The sequence below is a fragment of the Hibiscus syriacus genome, unplaced genomic scaffold, assembly GCF_006381635.1.
Source record: "Hibiscus syriacus cultivar Baekdansim isolate YM2019G1 unplaced genomic scaffold, ASM638163v2 tig00111213_pilon, whole genome shotgun sequence".
Taxonomy (NCBI): domain Eukaryota; kingdom Viridiplantae; phylum Streptophyta; class Magnoliopsida; order Malvales; family Malvaceae; genus Hibiscus; species Hibiscus syriacus.
In genome coordinates, this window is record NW_024063022.1 from 5,004,830 (window position 1) to 5,024,293 (window position 19,464).

General features: G+C 31.9%; 1 protein-coding gene across 1 annotated transcript; it reads left to right on the forward strand.

Annotated features, from left to right (window-relative positions):
• The first annotated feature begins 4,396 nt into the window (after window positions 1–4,396).
• Window positions 4,397–7,568, forward strand: LOC120156142 (glycosyltransferase BC10-like). The gene is made up of 2 exons (XM_039167553.1): window positions 4,397–5,771; window positions 7,092–7,568. The coding sequence occupies exon 1, from the start codon at window positions 4,665–4,667 to the stop codon at window positions 5,760–5,762; it is 1,098 nt and encodes a 365-aa protein (XP_039023484.1). The 5' UTR covers window positions 4,397–4,664; the 3' UTR covers window positions 5,763–5,771; window positions 7,092–7,568.
• The last annotated feature ends 11,896 nt before the right edge of the window (window positions 7,569–19,464 follow it).

Genomic DNA, 19,464 nt, shown 5'->3' on the forward strand with positions numbered 1-19,464 from the left:
TTATAATTTTTAATGCATTTTAAGAAAAACTAAAAAATAGTTTTAATATATATATCCAGTTTCAATCATTTGAAATACCCTGCTTACATATCATTCTCGTAGAATTAGACAAGTCTTTGGTCCATCATTTTTGAAAATATATTTTATATTATATATATATATATACACATGTTTATATAATATTAGTGGAACTATTTTCTTGCTTCTATTAGTTGATTTATTCTTGCTATTATTCATATTGTTATGATTTTTATTAAGATGACTATTGTTACAATTATTACAACTACTACTATTAATATTATTATTACTAGAATTATTTTAAGTAGAATAATATTTGGTAATCAAATTATTAACACTGATTATCTTTTATCGGATCGTAGATTTTGATTGCGTTGGTTCGTTATTTTAATAGTCAATTGTTGAAAAATTTTTACTTGTCAATGGACTTAATCTTCGCGATTCTAGGGGTGTTTCTCACTTGTGCTAAACATTTATATGTAATGTTGTTTGAATTGTATGTCTTTCACTATGAAATTCAACATGATTGCAATGTTTTTGAAACTATGTTACCTCGTATGATTGATAAGCATTCCAAAAGTGTATTGTTTATTTGATTCACTCATATGTGGGAAGCTTGAGAACAATATTATTTATTTGATTCACAAACGTGTGAAACTTGATAATGTGTTCTTAACTGGAAATATATATTTGTTCATTGTATGTCATATTACATTGTGCATCGGATAGGTGATACAAGAGGAAGTTATCGTCACTAAATATAAATAGTGACGTAAATGTAAGTTTTAGTGACAATATTTTAGATGCCACAAATAAACAAATATACTCTCATCGCATTGTAATCTATTAAATTCATGTGAGCGAGAGGTTAATAGAATATAATAGCGTCACCGACTAAAATAAAAATTCACCATCATCAAAAATAGGGTTATCACTAAGTTCATCACCAATTAAATCGAGATCCTCTTCTTTATCATCGTTAAAATCGACAAGTGTTTTGACCCGAAAGGTTTTCAACTTCAATATCATCAGATCAATAGTTGCGCATGTCGAAAGTTAGTCATATGGATGAAATGCATTCGATGTCCCAATTTCCATCGTGACAAAATTATTTCTAAACTGATATGTCTGGTCCTCAATCCCACTACCAAAATTCATTTGAGATGAATTTCCAAATACATTTCTGGATGAGCCGAGAACATCATATATCCCACGCACCTGACCATATAGCTTAATAATTTGAGTATTTATTAATTCATGTACTGCAATCATGCTTCCAATCATCTCGAAGAGATATTGCAAAAATATCTAAATGGATAGTGACATGTCTTCTATATGTACCGTAAACCACCAATCTCAGCTTCAATTTTCATTTTTATCATTTCCTTCGGTTATTGAAGCATGTTGTCCTTATTAAAGATCATGTTCATAGGGCTTTCAAATTCAAATACAATCCCAATGTCAGTTTTCATAATTTGTCCATTATAATATACAATAGTCAGAAACTTGTTACTCATGATCTCTGCATGTTTAAAAACATATATATATTTCAAACAAAATAAATATACCATTAACGTGTTTAATTTCAACTAATAAATAATAATATATTAAAAATCATATTACTTTAAAACCATTAAAGTTCTAAACAAAAATAATTAAAACAAAATAAATATACCACTAATGTACTTAATTTCAACTAATAAATAAAAATATATTAGAAACATATTACTTGAAAACCATTAAAGTTCTAAACAAAATTAAGACATACCATTTAAATTCGAGATTCTAAACAACTTAAAATAATAATGGATGGATGGATACATATAATAAACATATTTTAATTAAAAACTAAGTCAAATTACTTGTTTGCTAATGTTTCACCAAAGCTCCAAATATTTTTTTCCTTCTTTTTTGCTCAAAATCTATCGAAATTACATGCGTAAAATCACAATTATATTAATAATATACCATTAAAAAATTTAAAACAAAACTATAAATATAATATTACTTCAATAAAAATTTAAAATAGCAAATCCAATTTACTTGTTTTCTCCTAAATATTCTACCAAAGCTCAAAATCTTCTCTCTCTTTTTGGATAATTAAAATCTTATTTCTTTCTTCTTCTTCTCCACTTCAATTTTTTCACACTTTATCTTTAATCTCACCTATTTAACAAAAAAAATCAACTCTCTCAACAAAACATTTTATTTTCTCGTTACTTACCCTAGGGGCAGAGTCAAAATTAGAAATCAGCAGGGGCTGAAATATTAATTTTTAGAAAAATAATAATTTATTAGATATATAAACTTAAAATTCAGAAGACAATGTCTATTTTGTTTAATATTTAAATTTATAATGACCTAAATTGTTATTAGACCAAAAATATTGAACATATTGTATTATTATTCTTTATTTCAGCCCCTACTTGATTAAATATCTAATAAATTCTTATATTTTTTAATTTGAATACTTAATTTTACATGAACTAAAATATTATTTGATCAAAATCTATCGAACATAATTTTTTTTACATGGGTCGGATGCCCTTTGGGCCCCAAAAGAGCTCCACCCCTGCCCTATCAACTTTTATTCCCAAACCCCATACATCTAGCCTGTCTCGCCTACACCTACACTGTTGATTCACATGTTGGTGCCTTTCCATGAAACAATATTTTTTTTTTGAACAATGAAGACAAGTTATACACCCATCGTCTACATTGTAGCAATAATATTTTTTTATTAAACAATAAAGACAAATTATAAACTAATCGTCTCTAATTTTTTTTAAAAAAATAAAATGAACAGGGAAAATGAATTACACTCAAATTGTCTTTCAATTTACCATTTAAAGTGACATAGGTTAAAACATTTGGTATATTTCGAGAAAAAGTCCAACTATAATATTTGAGTAATTTATCGATAAAAAAATATCTATATATATATATATATATATATATATATATATATATGTTATGGAGAAAGATATTAAGTAAAATATAATTATAAATAAATGAGGATAACTTAGCCATTTTATTAAAAGATTTGAAAAAGGGTAAAGTATACAATTAGTCCCCAAATATTTAGGGCTCTTACATTTTGGTCACCTAACTTTTGAAACTTACAATATAGTCATCGAACTTTTAGTTCATTTTTAGTAAGGTCCCTGTCGTTACCTCCCGTTAGTTTTTGCTAACGTGGCACTTAACTGCCGTTAAACTCCCCTTCCTCCTCCTCCTCCTCCTCCTCCTTCTTCCCCTTTTCTGTTCACCCCACCTCCTGTCACCCCAGCTCCAATCAACGGCGGCTCACACTGCCATCTCCATTGTCATCGGCGTCGTCTCCCGATCACACCCCGACCCTCGATTCATTCTCACCATCCACCGACAAGTTCTGTCCCGATTTTGGAAGAGGGTGGAAGTAAAGCCAGATCCAATGTCAGTCTTCTCGATGGATATTGAACTCATACGAAGCAATGCCAGAGAAAACTTGAGGCGATTGATAAATAGGAGATGAATGAATCGAATCGAATCAAAGCTAGCAACAAAAGAAGTTCCACTCTTCAACGAAAGAGAAGAACGATCGAAATCAGGGACAAAGGTTCTACCTCAGAATGTAACATTTCTTGAAGAACCACAAGCAATCAAATAATTATCAACTAGAGTAAACGAGGCCTCAATTCTAAAACCCCAAAACGAAAGCAAAATAACAGCTAAAACAAAATACATCAAACTCCATGGCTTCATCTCCATCAAATGGAAACAATCAAGTCGACCCAACATTTTTTTTCAGTATTTTATGAAATGAGTTTTTGAATCCGGTTGAAATAACATGAAAGTTTGCAAGAAAATTAAAGAAAAATGAAGCCTTCTTTTTAAGTGTATCAGACGACTCGACTTTTTAAGAAAATTAAAAAAGAATCCAGTTGAAATGAGTTTTTCAGTATTTCCTTAAATGGACGGTGAGTATGAATCGAGGGTCGAGGCGTGGTCGAGAGGTGATGCTGGTGATGGTGGTGTGAGCCACCGTTGATCGGAGGTGAGATGAACAGGAAAGGGAAAGAAGAAGAAGAATTACTAAAGAAAAAGGGGAGTTTAACGGTTAAGTGACACGTCAACAAAAACTAACGATATGTAACGACATGGACCTTACTGAAAATGAACTAAAAGTTTGATGATTGTATTGTAAATTTCAAAAGTTGAGTTACCAGAATATAATTATCCTAAAATTTCAGGGACAATTTATATACTTTACCCTAAAATAAATAACAAACACCTACGATTGTTGCTTGTTTTCTAAAACCTGAAAACCCTAGTGGTATAGATATGCTCATCCCCATGAGATCTACATCCGCCCCAACTTTATCTTCTTCGTCTCTTTAAAACAATAAAATAACAAACAACTACTTGACAAACCCTTACCCTCTGACTGAGAATCTGTCCCACCATCCCATCACTTTTTAATAATGTCTGTCCCTTTCCTCGTTCATCCTTCTCTTCTTTCTCACTTCTCTGAAACTTCAACTAATTTCATCATTCAAAATCATCAAGCTCTCTAACCAACCATCCTTTGTTGTTGTCTATAAAAACCCCACCAAGAATCGACTCCCAGTTGCTTTGGTTTGACTTGAAAATTAATACCCAAAACGATGTTTCCATCTTCTTCTTCTTCGTCTCCGATTGTTTACTCTTTGACCCTTTTTCTTTCACTTTTATTTCTTTTCCTCTTTTCTCCTCGGATCATTCCTCACGGGAACCGCCATCGAGAACGGCTGATCTCGGTGCAAGATGAACTCGACGATCTCCGTCTTTTCCGTGAAGCGGTGTCCACGGCCACCGCTCGCGGCGGTTCTTCGAAGATTTCCCATCTGGGTACTATTAATCCAAAGCCCAAAATAGCTTTTCTTTTCCTCACCAACTCGGATCTCGTGTTTGCACCGTTGTGGCAACGTTTCTTCGAATCCTCAAACGATGATCTCTTCAATGTCTACGTCCATGCCGATCCGGCTACTAAAATAGCGACCCCGGAATGGTTAATTAAAGCGAATTTCATCCCGGCTAAAGCCACCGCACGTGCCTCCCCGACGCTCATCTCCGCGGCGCGGAGACTCATGGCAAACGCCATCATCGACGATCCGTTCAATATGTACTTCGCACTGGTATCCCAGCACTGTATCCCTCTCCATTCGTTTAAATTCGTTTACACTTCCCTTTTAGGAAACCCTTCATCGGCGCACAAAGCGTTTTTGACCCAAGGTTCTCTCAAAAGCTACATCGAGATCTTATCGGAGGCGCCGTTTTTGCACAACCGGTACGTCGCTCGGGGCGACGGCTCGTTATTGCCGGAGATTCCGTTCGATAAATTCCGGGTCGGATCACAGTTCTTCGTGCTGGCAAAACGGCACGCTTTGCTTGTGTTGAGAGAAAGGAAATTGTGGAGGAAATTCAAGGTCCCTTGTTTGGATTTAGATTCTTGTTACCCTGAAGAACATTATTTCCCTACGTTCTTATCAATAGCTGATCCCAAAGGGAGCAGCCATTACACGTTAACTATAGTAAATTGGACTGACAGTGTCGACGGTCATCCGCATACGTACCATTCGCCGGAGATCTCGCCGGATCTTATACATATGCTGAGGAAATCGAATACGAGTTCGAGTTATTCATATTTTTTTGCCCGGAAATTCTCGCCGGATTGCTTGAAGCCGTTGATGGAAATCGCCGACGATGTCATTTTCAGAGATTGAACTGTTCCGGTAAGTCCCTTACTCACTTGTAAATATTATTTGGCCGAGTTAACTTGATTTAGAGACTCAGGTTAGTGATCTGTTTTGGCTGGCGAGTTAAACGAGTCCCCATGATTTCAGGGTATAATTGCAAATTGAGGTGTTAGTAAAGTCCAATTAAGTAAAAATAAATACATTTTATTTATATCATCATCATTATAATGCTTTTGATTTAGTTAGGTATATAGACATGGATCATGGATTTAAACCGCAGTCGCATCATGTCACTTATATCGAGATTGTGGTCATAGATGATACTATTACGATTATAACGGACGTTATTATAAGTATAACAGGTATATCAAAAGATAGTGCTACCGTTATTTTGTGGTAATTATCGCAGTCGTGGACCACTATTTAAAATCCTGACATGGATTGCTTACCTATCTTTGATTTTGGATTGGTTTAATATTAATGATATTAGTTGATGCAAATCAACATCATATGCAGGAGGGACCTAAGATTTTATTACCATAGTTCCAGTACTTTATAGGATACTTTTTATACATATATTTAGCAAAACCTAATTAATAATATATAAATACATTAAAAACATATTTTCATACATAAAATCTTAGATTAGATTTGATCTAATCAAGTTTAAGGGGAAAAAGGTATAATGTCAAAGTTAGCCTCTCAACATTTACCGAAATGATTACTTTGCCTTTTATTCTTCTTTTAGACTATTTTGGTCCTCATTGTTTAACTTTTAGGATAAAATTCTTTTAACGTTTGATTAAATAGTTATTTTGGCTTTTATTATTTTTTTTCTGGAGTATTTTAGCCATCAAATTTTTATTTTAGGATAAAAAAATCTTTATTTTAGAGTGTTAATCATTTATTAACCAATGATTTTTATCTATAGAGGTTTTTTCCCAAAATAAAATGTTAGAATGTTTTAAAAAGGCATAGAGGTGAAAGTAATTATGTAATAAAACATTAGGGCTAATTTTTTGGCAGTGTGCCACAAAAATCTGATTCAAAACCAAAATTTAAAAAAAAAAACCTAATCCAATATACTCATGGAGTAGGGAATTATTTTGTCATCCTAAATATATTTTGGAGAAAGTGTAATGATCAATCTAAGTAGGACACAGCACAGAGACAATTTCAAAGGTACAAATTTGTCTTCAACCCAAAGTACATATTTTACTAATCCTGGGTCTAAGCTTTTTTTTTTTTTGTATTGTATTGGGATTTGTATGTTTGGAAGATGCCAACACTTTTTGTCAGAAAATGTTTGATGTTCACGTGAAATCAAAGGTATTGATGCCATGTGATTGGTTTCAGCTTGAAGAACATGCAAGGAGGGAGCCATGGTGCTGCTCTGTCTCCTCTTGTGTACATAAATTATGTCTTTTTTTAATCAAGAAAGGTGGGCAAAGAGTGGAGTTAGTGGAGAGAGAAGCAAAGGATAAGGCCTTAAGCAATATATTATTAATTGTTGATTTTGAGATTATTACTTATGAGCTTCTCCCATTTGCCCCTTTACTTTCCACCCAAGCAAAGCTTCTTCAATTGTGTTTATGTGTAGTATCCTTGCTTGAGAGTTCACAATGAAATCTCTCTGTCATCTTCTTCAATTGCTTGTGTTGAGAGAGAGGAAATATAAGCTCTCTTGTTTGTATTCAGATTGTTGTCTTCCTTAACAACATTATTTCCCAATGGAGGATCACCAAGGAAGCAACCTTTACACGTTAATTAGAATTAATTGGACTGAAAGTGCCAATGGTCATCCACTGTCCACATACACTCATCGAGAAAGCCGAGTTCAACTTATTCGAATTATTTTATATGTTTTCTTTGTATTTTCTATTAATAATATGTTTTCGCTTTTTAAAATTTATTCCTCTAGTATAAAATATTTGTTCATTCATATATCGTAGTGCAGGTATTTGAAACAAGATCGATGATTTTAAGGTTCGGTTGGAAATTGGAAGTCTAATTAAGAAAAGGGTAAACTAAGTATTTAGTATCTAAACTATCAATTTTGATTTGTTTTAATATTAAACTTTTAATTTTTAAAAATTATACCTAGCGTTTAGTGTTCATTTCATTTTAGTACCCAGTCAATAAAAACTTAACACGTTTAATTTCTAAACTATCAGTTTTTGTTAGTTTTAGTATCTAAACTTTCAATCTTTTCAAAATTTAACGTTAAATTTTGAATGTGGTACTAAAATAAAATAAAAACTAAAGTTTGTAACGGCGGGTACTAAAATAAAAACTAAATTTTAGGTAATTTTAAAAATAAAAAGTTTAGGTATTAAAATAAATTAAAACTGATAGTTTAGATACTAGACGTTGATTTTACCCTTAAGGAAAAAACCACATTTTCTTTATGGCATCATCATGATGATGCTTTTCATTTGGACATGGAAAGCTTACCTATCTTTTGTTTTTGAAAAGGGGTCGCCGGAGCTTTATTAATAAAACAAAAGGAACAAATAATAAATAGGCACTTTTATTTGAATAATATTTTTTATGGTTTCACTCTTTATCAATAAATAGGCAATTTTATCATGATAGTACCTTAATTATTACTTTTATTCTGTTTTGATCCCCCAATATTTTTTTTATTTAAAAAATCATAATATTACATTTTGATTTTTTTGAGTCATCTACCGTTAAAAAAAGTAACGGTAATAGCCGACATGTCTCGGAACCCATGCCCAAAATAAGAGCTAAATTTTCTTATATGTAACAATCCATGAACTTATGTTTTTACATTTCACATTAATTGTGTTTTTATTTTGGTCTAATTACATATTCAGTCTCTATCATTGTAAATTCCTAACTAATAACTTCTCTTGGCATAATTAACATTTCTTTTGAAAGGACTTTTTTAATAATTTAGACAGTTAAGAAATGACTTGAATTTTTAATCCTAAAATTAGTCAGAAATAGATTTTTTTTAATTATTTATAAATTGGTCCCTATAGCTCAATTATAAATAGGCATAATCTTTATCATTTGTAGATGGACCAAAATATCTCAGCCCTTCCACCTTTTTATCTTTTTCTTTCTTTTATGTAATATTTGAGAATTTCCAAAAATTCTATTTAATATTCATATTTTTGACAATACAAAACGGCATAATGACAATAAATTATTTGATGAATCCGACTCACCATGTCATCTGTGATTCCAATGAATGAGAGCCATAAATTTTAAAATAATTATCAAATAACTATTCACTTCTTATTTACATGTAGAAAAGAGGTGAAGATTCACCTTGGAAAAAAATGATATGGATAAATATTATTGGTTGGAACCTGAGATAATATAATAATTGCTCCATAATTAAAAAAAATGTTGCTAATATTTGTTTAAATATTTATTTTAGTCTCTATCTTTTTGGAATATTTTGACTCTCAATATTTTTATTTCAGGGCCAAAAGGCTTATAACGTATGACTAAATAGTTAATTTAGTTCTTATTTTTAGCATTTTAAATCCAATATTTTATTTTTTTTGTAAAAAAGTCCTTATTTTGGATCGTCTATTAACTAACAATTTTCATTCATTGAGGGGTCTTTTTCCCCCAAAATAAAATTTTAGGAGCCAAAATGCTTCAAAAAAATACGAGTCAGAGTGACTATTTAATCAAATGACAAGTACAATTTTTTTTCATTACATCATAATAGAGTTACCATATGATATAATGTTCAAAATATTTTGAATAGTTTAAATTTTATATTTTAAAATTATTATTCTTGGAATAAAAGTCATTAATTTTATTAAAAGAAATACACTCAAAATTTCAATAAATGTTTACAACCATAATTGTAAACTAAACACATAATTAGGATATTTTCCTATAGCCATTAAATAAGAAACTACTCACTTGAGATAAAGGACCAAATACAGAAAATGTTAAAAAATTCAATCAAAATATTTGAACAAAGATAGATATGAATATATCTGATTGCATCAACAAACAAACCATAAAAAGGGATGAGAAGATCATCAAGATAATGTTATGACCCACGAAAAATAGAGAAGAAAAATAAAAGAAGAATAGAAGAAAAGTGGAGAGAGTAAACGAGCGAATAGAGATTCAAGAGAAGAAAAAGTTCATTCTTTTCACACATGAAAACATTATTCTGCAGTACATGGTTATTTAATCACAATACATTAGGTCTCCTCCTATTTTGGCTTGGGCTTATCCTAAGACCCTTATTTCCCTTCCTCAAGTAAGTTTACTATTTTCTTCATGTTAATTTTCCCCATGTAAGCCTCGTGCTCCCCGTTTTGTTCCTCTTCATCAAAATTCTCCAATTCACAACGTGCAATCCCTAGCTCAATCCCTAATTCATTTTCTGAATCCCCAATTCTCTTAGCTTCATGCTCCTCATCCTCTCTCCCAACTGTGATAATTCCTCCCCTTTTAGACGATCCTTGTCCCCAAGGATTAAAGTATTGAATTTGTGATAACAAGACCATAATATCCTTCCAAGTTACAAAAGAATGAAGTCCATCCCAACTAACTAGCCATTTCTTGTACGTCTCTGGCCTCTGCACCCTCGCAGGTCCCTTGCGTGCTATAATATTCACGACCTGTTGGCTTTCGGCCAACTTGGTACCGAGTTCCTCTACTTTAGATTTTGAATTTTCAGCCTCCAATAGAATAGTGTTAACTTGCTTTTCTAAAACGGGCAAAAATGTTTTGATACCAACAGGATTTTGGCCTTCAATAAACTCTTTACCTCCCAAGACGAAAATAATCTTTTCCAAACCAAATCTAACCTCAAACAACTATATTTTCCTCTGTTCCGAGTCTGGCTTATTCGTAACATGTGTTTCAATTTCTTCTTCAAGATGCTTAATTTCAAAATTCTATCTTGAAAATATACATTGTAGTTCTTCCACATAATCATTCTCAGAAGTATAAGCTGGAACCTCATAAATCCTCACTTCAGGCTTGGAAGGATCCTTCATAAGCACATATTTCCCCTCATTTAACTTTATACAAAAGTCAACAATAGACTTCACAATCCCCCACATTTTCGCAGTATTGAGATTAATTTGGGCAGCACAATCTCTCAGTTTGTAACCAACAACACCCAATATCACATGGTTAATATGATCCTTATGTTGCACCCTCGAAACATATCCTAATCTCATCAAATCATCATTGGCTAAAATCGATTGTGCAATCCATTTAGCCAACTTATTTGCATTGTTCTTTAACTCAGTAGCCAAAACCGCACCCCTTTGAGTCTCCAACTTTTGCCTCCAATCAACACAAGAGTACTTGGGATCAAACTCATTAACTGCATTCAAAGTAAGGAAAGACTTCTGGTTATTAACATCAACAACACTCTCAACCTCACATTGAGCAACTAACTGCATATCATTATTAAGCTTACACCTTCTATACCTATAAGCAACAGAAGCCACTTCGTCGCCTTCATTGGAAAATGTATTTGGATCATCGAAACTAACCTTATTCCCATGCCTAACTAAAATCTGTTGTGAAAACTTCTGATTTATATATGCAGCTTCAACGCTCAAAGAATAAGCAGAGTTAATATCATCTTTAACTTCAGGTAATGACTCTTGAGATGTCTCATGAATAGGCAACAAATCCATTTGTGTTCTATCTCTTTTATCAAAAAATAACTTGTGTTGAGTTAATCGATCGACGGAATAGGCCAAGAGGGGGTGAATTGGTAATAAAAATTTCGGTGGAAGCTTTTGCAGAAAATTGAAAATATTTGCATATAAATTTAGAGTGGTTCGACTTTCTCAACCAAAGTCCACGTCCACTACCCTAGCTATCCACACTAAGGATTTTCCACAAATTCACTAATTTGTCTTTCTTTTGAGGAAAAAGAGTAACCTTACAAATCCCTCAAGAATTATACCTTAAATTCTTGAGAACACTCTCTCCTAAAGAGAACAATACAAATTTTGTAAACTTACAAGAAAATCCTCACAAGGCAAGATGTTTGCACAATTCTAGAACAAAGACAGAACACTCAAGAATAATACAATTGAGCACAATAAGTGTTCTTGAAAGCAAAAATGAATATTGAATGAAATAGGCTTGAAAATGCTCAAACTTGAGGTTTGATGCTTTCTCTTTGATTTTCTCTTGATTCTTGATAATTGTTGTAGATTAATGGCTTTTAAGCTTGTTTAAATACTCCTTTGATCACTTCTGAACGTTGGGTGATCATTAGTGGAGTCAATAGAGTCGTTATTGTGTGAAAACAATTAATAAAATAGCTTGGAGCGTGGGGGGTATCGGTACCCCTTCATAGGGTATCGGTACCTGCAGTGTAAAATTCAAATATTTCGACCATTATAAGACAGGGGTATCGGTACTCTCCGAGCAATCTGTTATTTCTTGGAGCCAAATCTTACATAGGGGTATCGGTACCCTCTTGGGGGTTGTCGGTACCCTCTGGGCAATCTGGTTTTTCGGTTTAAAAATATTTTTGGCTCGATTAGAGCTCAAAATACTTTGTAAAATTGTTTAAAAGATTAAAACACACTTTTACACTTGAGTAAGGATTGAAATTGACATTTGAAAAACTTGGAGTAATATTTTGATATTCGAATAGTTTGATCTAATATATATTTGAAAATGATTAGAAAATCTTGAAATCCAATAACATTTAATTTGTTATATCGAAACATCAAAATGTTTTCAATAATCGCCCCCTTTTTGATATAACAAAATATTTTAGTAATTTTAAGATTTTCTAATTGAAAATCATTTTTGAAATCAAGTTTTGAAATTACCCCCCCCTTACTCTAATACTTTGAAAATAAATTCTCTAATACTTCTCCCCTTTTTTTGTTAAATCAAAAAGATTCTAAAACAATTTTAAACAAGATTTTTGAAATTTAAGCCATTTAATAGATTAAGATAAAACATAAGCTGCTAAGATCACAATCAAGAGAAATGTTAGCCATTAGTTCCATAATTCAATATTAAAAAAAAATGTGCAATGGTAAATTGGTCATATTTACTAATATGTAAATGATGTAAATGATGCAAAACATAAATCAAACATATATATATAAACATTTAAGATCAAACATTCGAAACAATTCCTAACATCCACAAACATCCAAAATGTTAAAACAATAAGTTCTAAGTCTCATCAAGAAAACTAAAGCAAGGCAAGGTTCAAGCATCCGCAAGAGGATCGGGAGGAGGAAAATGAGCTCGCATAGTGTCCATTTCATGTGTGAGCGCATTAATGCGTTCATTCGTTGTTTCATTGTTCACGCGCATCTCTTAGAGAATTTCTAATTGTTGAGCTCCCATGATGGATAAATGAGACTCTATGGAAGTAAACCTTGAATTCATGGATGCATATCGGAAGTCAAATGTCTCCATAAAAGATTGAAAAATATGAAGGCATTTGATCTTCTTACGGTGCTTGTTCCTCGTACTGCTCCGACTCATCGTCGGGGACGTCGTCAATGTCTTACATAAGTTGTTGAAATTCTGGATCATCGTCCGCAGCTGGTGCCTGTGGAGGTGGAGCTCTTGAAGAACTAGCTCCCGGAGTTTGCTCAGCAGATCGAACCCATTGCTCAGTTTTCTTATCCTTTGTCCATCCCGATTTTGTTAAGGAAATAAGATTAATTTGATTTTTAAGAGGAAAGGCTACATCAAGCTGTACCTAAGCCCGACTTTGACAAACCTATTACTTAAAAGACAACCGTAAACTAGAGATACACAGACTTTCTTATTAGGAACAAGGTTTACGATTTCTACGAGTTTAGCGTAGGTAATCTGAGGTAGGTTAATTTTCCTATTATTTTGAATACAATGTATCCACCAAAGGTCTATGTCTCTAAAAGTGGAGTATTTGCCTCCAGATGGTCTAAACCACCAAGATATCATCAGATGAAGAAAACGATCTTGGTTATCTAATACACTTGCACTAGACTTGATCTTGTAAGGAAAACCTACTGTTTCTTTTTCATTGTATAAGTCGTCATTGTCTAAACTAAATGCGTCTGCTATATACTGAGCGTCAATATGGATGAATCGACCTAGAATATAGGATCGTATTCCTATGGTTTCGATTTTAGCTCGATTTTGAATACAAACAACATTGGAGTAGAAAATTCGAACAAGTTGTTGGTAAACAACTGGTTCAAGGTAGGGGTGTTCAAATAACCGAATTAATTCGGTTAACCGACCGAACCGAATTAGTTCGGTTAATTCGGTTTGGTTATCGAATTAGTTCGGTCGGTTAACGGTTAAGAAAATTTTTAGAATTCGGTTAACGGTTAATTCGGTTCGAATTCGGTTAATTAAACGAATTAACCGAAATTAAATTTTAAATTTTAAATATATTATATATAACATATGGGCTCAGCCCAAACCATTTAAAACCCAATTAATAATTTAAGATCTAATAACTTTTAAACCTAAATCAATATTAATTAATTAAAAAAATTATATAAAATTTTTATTTTATAATTATATATTATTTAAATTAATTGTAAACTGTTTTTTTAATTAAAAAATATTATATATATTATATATAACATATGGGCTAAGCCCAAACCATTTAAAACCCAATTAATAATTTAAGATCCAATAACTTTTAAACCTAAATCAATATTAATTAATTAAAAAATTTATATGAAAATTTTTATTTTATAATTATATATTATTTAAATTAATTATAAACTTTTTTTAATTAAAAAACATTTAATTTTTATATAAATTAGAAAATTTAAAAAAAATTCGGTTAATTCGAAAATTAACCGAATTAACCGAAATTTATTCGGTTCGGTTAATATATTTAAAAAAAAAGTTCAGTTCGGTTAACGGTTAAAGAAAAAAAAAGTTTGGTTAATTCGGTTCGGTTCGGTTCGACTTTAACCGAATGAACAACCCTAGTTCAAGGTGAAAAAGTTTATCAAACTTCCAAGCTTCTAGAGTAGGAAGATATCTAAAGTTTATTTCTAACATAGCTTGAAGAGATGGAACTCGTTCTTCCCGGATTTTATATGACTCAAAATATTGAGAATACCCAAAGAAGAGATTTTGTCTACAACTAGTTTCATTGAAGCACGAATCACGAATAATCATAACGGGATCATCGGGATTAGGAATTTGTTGGATAGGAGGTGGATTTAGAGGTGGGTTAGGAGGTTGGTTTGTTCGACTAGTGGACGTCTTAGGGCATTTTTGAGACATTACTTAGGAAATAGAAATAGAAAAGATTAACCTGCAATTTTAAAACACATGTATGCAATAATATCAATCCCAAAACTCAAATGAGTCCTCATTATTTAAAGGTTCTCTAAAAATAATCCTAAAGGGCAATTTTGAAAAACTATTTTTGAAAACAATGTTTGGAAAATCTATATACGTATATTTTTTATGAAAACAACATAATTAAATAAAAAATAACAATTATATTTTTTTTAATTTCGAAAATTTCAAAACATTTTGAGAAAATCTTGTGTTTTTGATGAAATTAGTTGTAGATTACAGTTCTAAACTAAAATCTAAGCAATGCCCAATATACATTTCAATATAGAACTAATTAAAACTAGTTCTATGATCAAAATGAATAAAATAGTGGGTTTAGAAAAATTACCTTGAAAAATTTGGATTTAAGTGGGGTTTGTTGTTGATTGCACGTTTTTAATGATTCCAGCAGGATTAGGAGTTGAAAAATAAAGTAATTTTGACTTGTATTTGATGATTTTGGCAAAAATGGAGATTATAGAGAAAAAGATGAGGAATGATGTGAGAGAGAAGAAGAGAGGGTTTTGAAAGATAGGGTTCTTTTGGGAGATAATAACCAGAACCCGCGTAGGGTATCAGTACCCTCATGTGGGGGTATCGATACCCATTCAAGGAGGGTATCGGTACCCATGCAAATGGGGTATCGATACCTCATGCACCAAAATGTCAAAAATCTGATTTAAACACTTCTATTGACTTGTATTTGATGATTTTGGCAAAAATGGAGATTATAGAGAAAAAGATGAGGAATGATGTGAGAGAGAAGAAGAAAATCTGATTTAAACACTTCTAATGCTAAATTAATCAGCTCTAGTGGTATTGGCAACTCATATTACAAACATTAACAATGTTTCATCAATGTAAATCTATCTTTAAACATAATTTGATCATATAATTAATTTTCACTAAGAATTATAAACTCCCCTTAATTAATAGCAAAGAATGCAATCAAAAGAGTTATTTTCATAAGCATTTTTCATTCTTAATTAAAAGTGCTAAAATTATTTTAAACACTAAGTCAAGGTAGGTTGGTTAAACCTAATTCTCTCCTAAGTGTCCAATGTAAAAATATCTGCTAATTGATGCAAAGTATCAACATATTCTAGAACTATATCTTCTTTAGCGACATGATCTCTAATGAAATGATGTCTAATTTCAATATGCTTAGTTCTAGAGCGTTGGATGGGATTTTTAGTGAGACAAATAGCACTAGTATTGTCACACTTGATAGGTATGGTACCTACTTCAATTCCATAATCAAAAAGTTGTTGTTTCATCTATAAAATATGTGCACAACAACTACCCACTGAAATGTATTCCACTTCAGTGGTAGATAATGCAACATAATTTTGTTTCTTTGAAAACCAAGAAATCAGCATATTTCCTACGAATTGGCAAGTATCGGAGGTGCTTTTCCTATCTATTTTGCATCCTCCATAATCCGTATCAGAGAAGGCATGCAAGCTAAAGGTAGAGTCTCTATGATACCAAAGTCCTAAACTATGAGTGTCTATCTAAAGATTCTCTTAACAGCTAGTACATGTGATTCCTTAGGACATGATTGAAATCTAGCACATAAGCAAACACTAAACATAATATTATGTCTACTTGCGGTTAAATAAAGTAAATAACCAATCATTGACCTATATAATTTAACATATACACATTTACCTCACTCGTCTATGTTATGCTTTGTAGAAGAGCTCACTGGAGTGGCATGAGGTTTTTTATTTTCCAGTCCAAACTTCTTGAGCATATCCTTGACGTACAGCTTCATTGATGAAGATGACATCCTTTATTTGCTTGATTTGGAGTCCCAAGAAAAATGAGAGCTCCCCAATCATGCTCATCTCGAATTCACTCTGCATTAGCTTAGAAAATTCTTGGCAAAGAACATCATTAGCAGAACCAAATATTATATCATCAACATAAATTTGAACTACTAATAAATCTTTACCATTATCCTTTAAAAACGATGTAGTGTCAATCTTCCCTTTTGAAAAACCTTTTTCAATTAAAAAATTTGACAATCTTTCATACTAAGCTCTAAGAGCTTGTTTTAAACCATAAAGTGCTTTTGTCAATTTAAAAACATGATCTGGAAATTTTGAATCTTCAAAAACCTGGAGGTTGTTCCACATACACTTCTTCTTTTATAAAACCATTTAAAAATGCACTTTTAACATCCATTTGATATAATTTAAATTCATTGAAACATGCAAATGCTAATAACGTTCTAATTGCTTCCATCCTAGCTACGAGAGCGTATGTTTCATCATAATCTATGCCATATTCTTGAGTATAGCCTTGAGCAACAAGTCTAGCCTTGTTTCTCACTATATTACCACTTTCATCAAGCTTATTCCTAAATACCCATCTAGTACCTACAGTAGATTTATTACTAGGTTTTTCAACTAATGTCCATACTTTACTTCTCTCAAATTGATTTAACTCTTCTTGCATAGCCATAATCCAATGTTCATCATTTAATGCTTCTTTAATATTCTCAGGCTCTATGCATGAGATAAATGCTACATAATTACAAATATTTCTAAGAGAAGATCGAGTTGTTACCCCTTTGGATGGATCACCTATTATCTCATCATCATTGACATAGTTATACTCTCTTGGATAAGAGACTTACCTTTCTCCAATGGTTGGATTCTTGAGAACATCATGAGTTTCCTCATCTTTCATTTCTTCCTTTGATGATGGTTCTCTAACGTTATGTCTAACGTTATTTGTGTTTACAATACCTACATCATCATTTACACAAGAATCCTTTCTCGGAATGAGATTATCATCGAAAACAACATGTATAGACTCTTCTACAATTAAAGTTCTTTTATTAAATACCCGATAAGCCTTAGAATTTAAGGAATAACCCATAAAAATTCCTTCATCACTTTTAGCATCAAACTTGCCAAGATTCTCTTTACCGTTGTTAAAACAAAACATTTACATCCAAAAGGATGAAAATAACTAATGTTAAGCTTTTTATTTTTGAAAAGTTCATATGTAGTTTTCTTCAAAATAGGCCTAATCATTACTCGATTAATGATGTAACAAGCGGTATTTGTGGCTTCCGCCCAAAAGTATTTTGGCAAATTATTTTCACAAAGTATGGTTCTAGCCATTTCTTCTAAAGTTTGATTTTTCCTCTCAACAACTCCATTTTTTGAGGGGTTCTAGGTGCTGAAAAATTATGGCTAATACCATTAGAATTACAAAACTCAGTAAATCCAAGATTTTCAAATTCAGTGCCATGATCACTCCTAACACTAGTTAAAGAGTAACCTTTTTCGTTTTGGATTACTTTTAAAAAGTGATGAATTTTTCTAATGCTTCATCTTTAGTACTTAAGAATAGACTCCAAGTATATCTAGAATAGTCATCTACCAAGACAAATGCATATTGTTTTCCACCCAAGCTAGTGGTCCTAGATGGCCCAAAAAGATCTAAATGAATCAATTGTAAAACTCTATAGTTGATACATCATTAATGGATTTAAAAGAAACTCACTTTTGTTTTCCTTTAGCACAATCATCACAGATTTTATCATTATCAAATTTTAGTTTAGGCAACCCTCGAACTAAATCTCCTTGAATTAGTCGTTGTAAAACACTCATACTAGCATGTCATAGTCTCCTATGCCATAACCAACTATCATGCTAATCCTTAGCAACTAGGCATGAATTAGTCATATCTATAGAATCTAAATGCACTATGTATATGTTTCCTATTCTATGACCAACAAGCATAATCCGATTAGATGCAATGTCAACAACTTTACAACCACTAGTCTCAAACATGACATTGAATCCCTTATCACATAATTGACTAATACTCAATAGATTATGCTTTAATCCATTCACATATAATACATTTTTAATTTGTATGGAAGAGGTATTACCTATAGTACCTAGACCTTCAATGTGACCTTTTGAATTATCACAAAAAATCACATCTCCTCTATTTTTGGCGTTAAGCTCTATGAACCGACTCTTGTCTCCGGTCATATCTCTTGAGCATCCACTATCAAGGTACCATGAGTTTGAAATTGTTTCTTGTTCCTTGTAGCAATGCTCCTTTCCCTACAAACATAGATTAAATTTTGATTTTTGGTACCCAAGTTCTTTTGGGTCCATATTCATTAGTTTCCAAAATCCTAGTCCCCTTAGGTATCCATTTGTGTAGGATATTCTTATCTTTAGTAGTAATGAGTCATTTAAAAATCCATATACTTCTAATGATTTTACCATTTGAGGTTCTTTAGGGACCTCTATGATTGTAGCTTTTAAAACTTTTTCTAACAAAGTTGATTTTTGAACTTTCTCCATTTTCAAAATGTTTTGGATCAACTTTATTAAAAGAAGCTTTAAGATCATCAATTTTCTTTTGATGATCGTCATTTACTCTTGAAAGT

Coding starts and splice junctions, on each gene's coding strand:
- LOC120156142 (XM_039167553.1), top strand. CDS start 4,665: ATGTTTCCATCTTCTTCTTCTTCGTCTCCGATTGTTTACTCTTTGACC.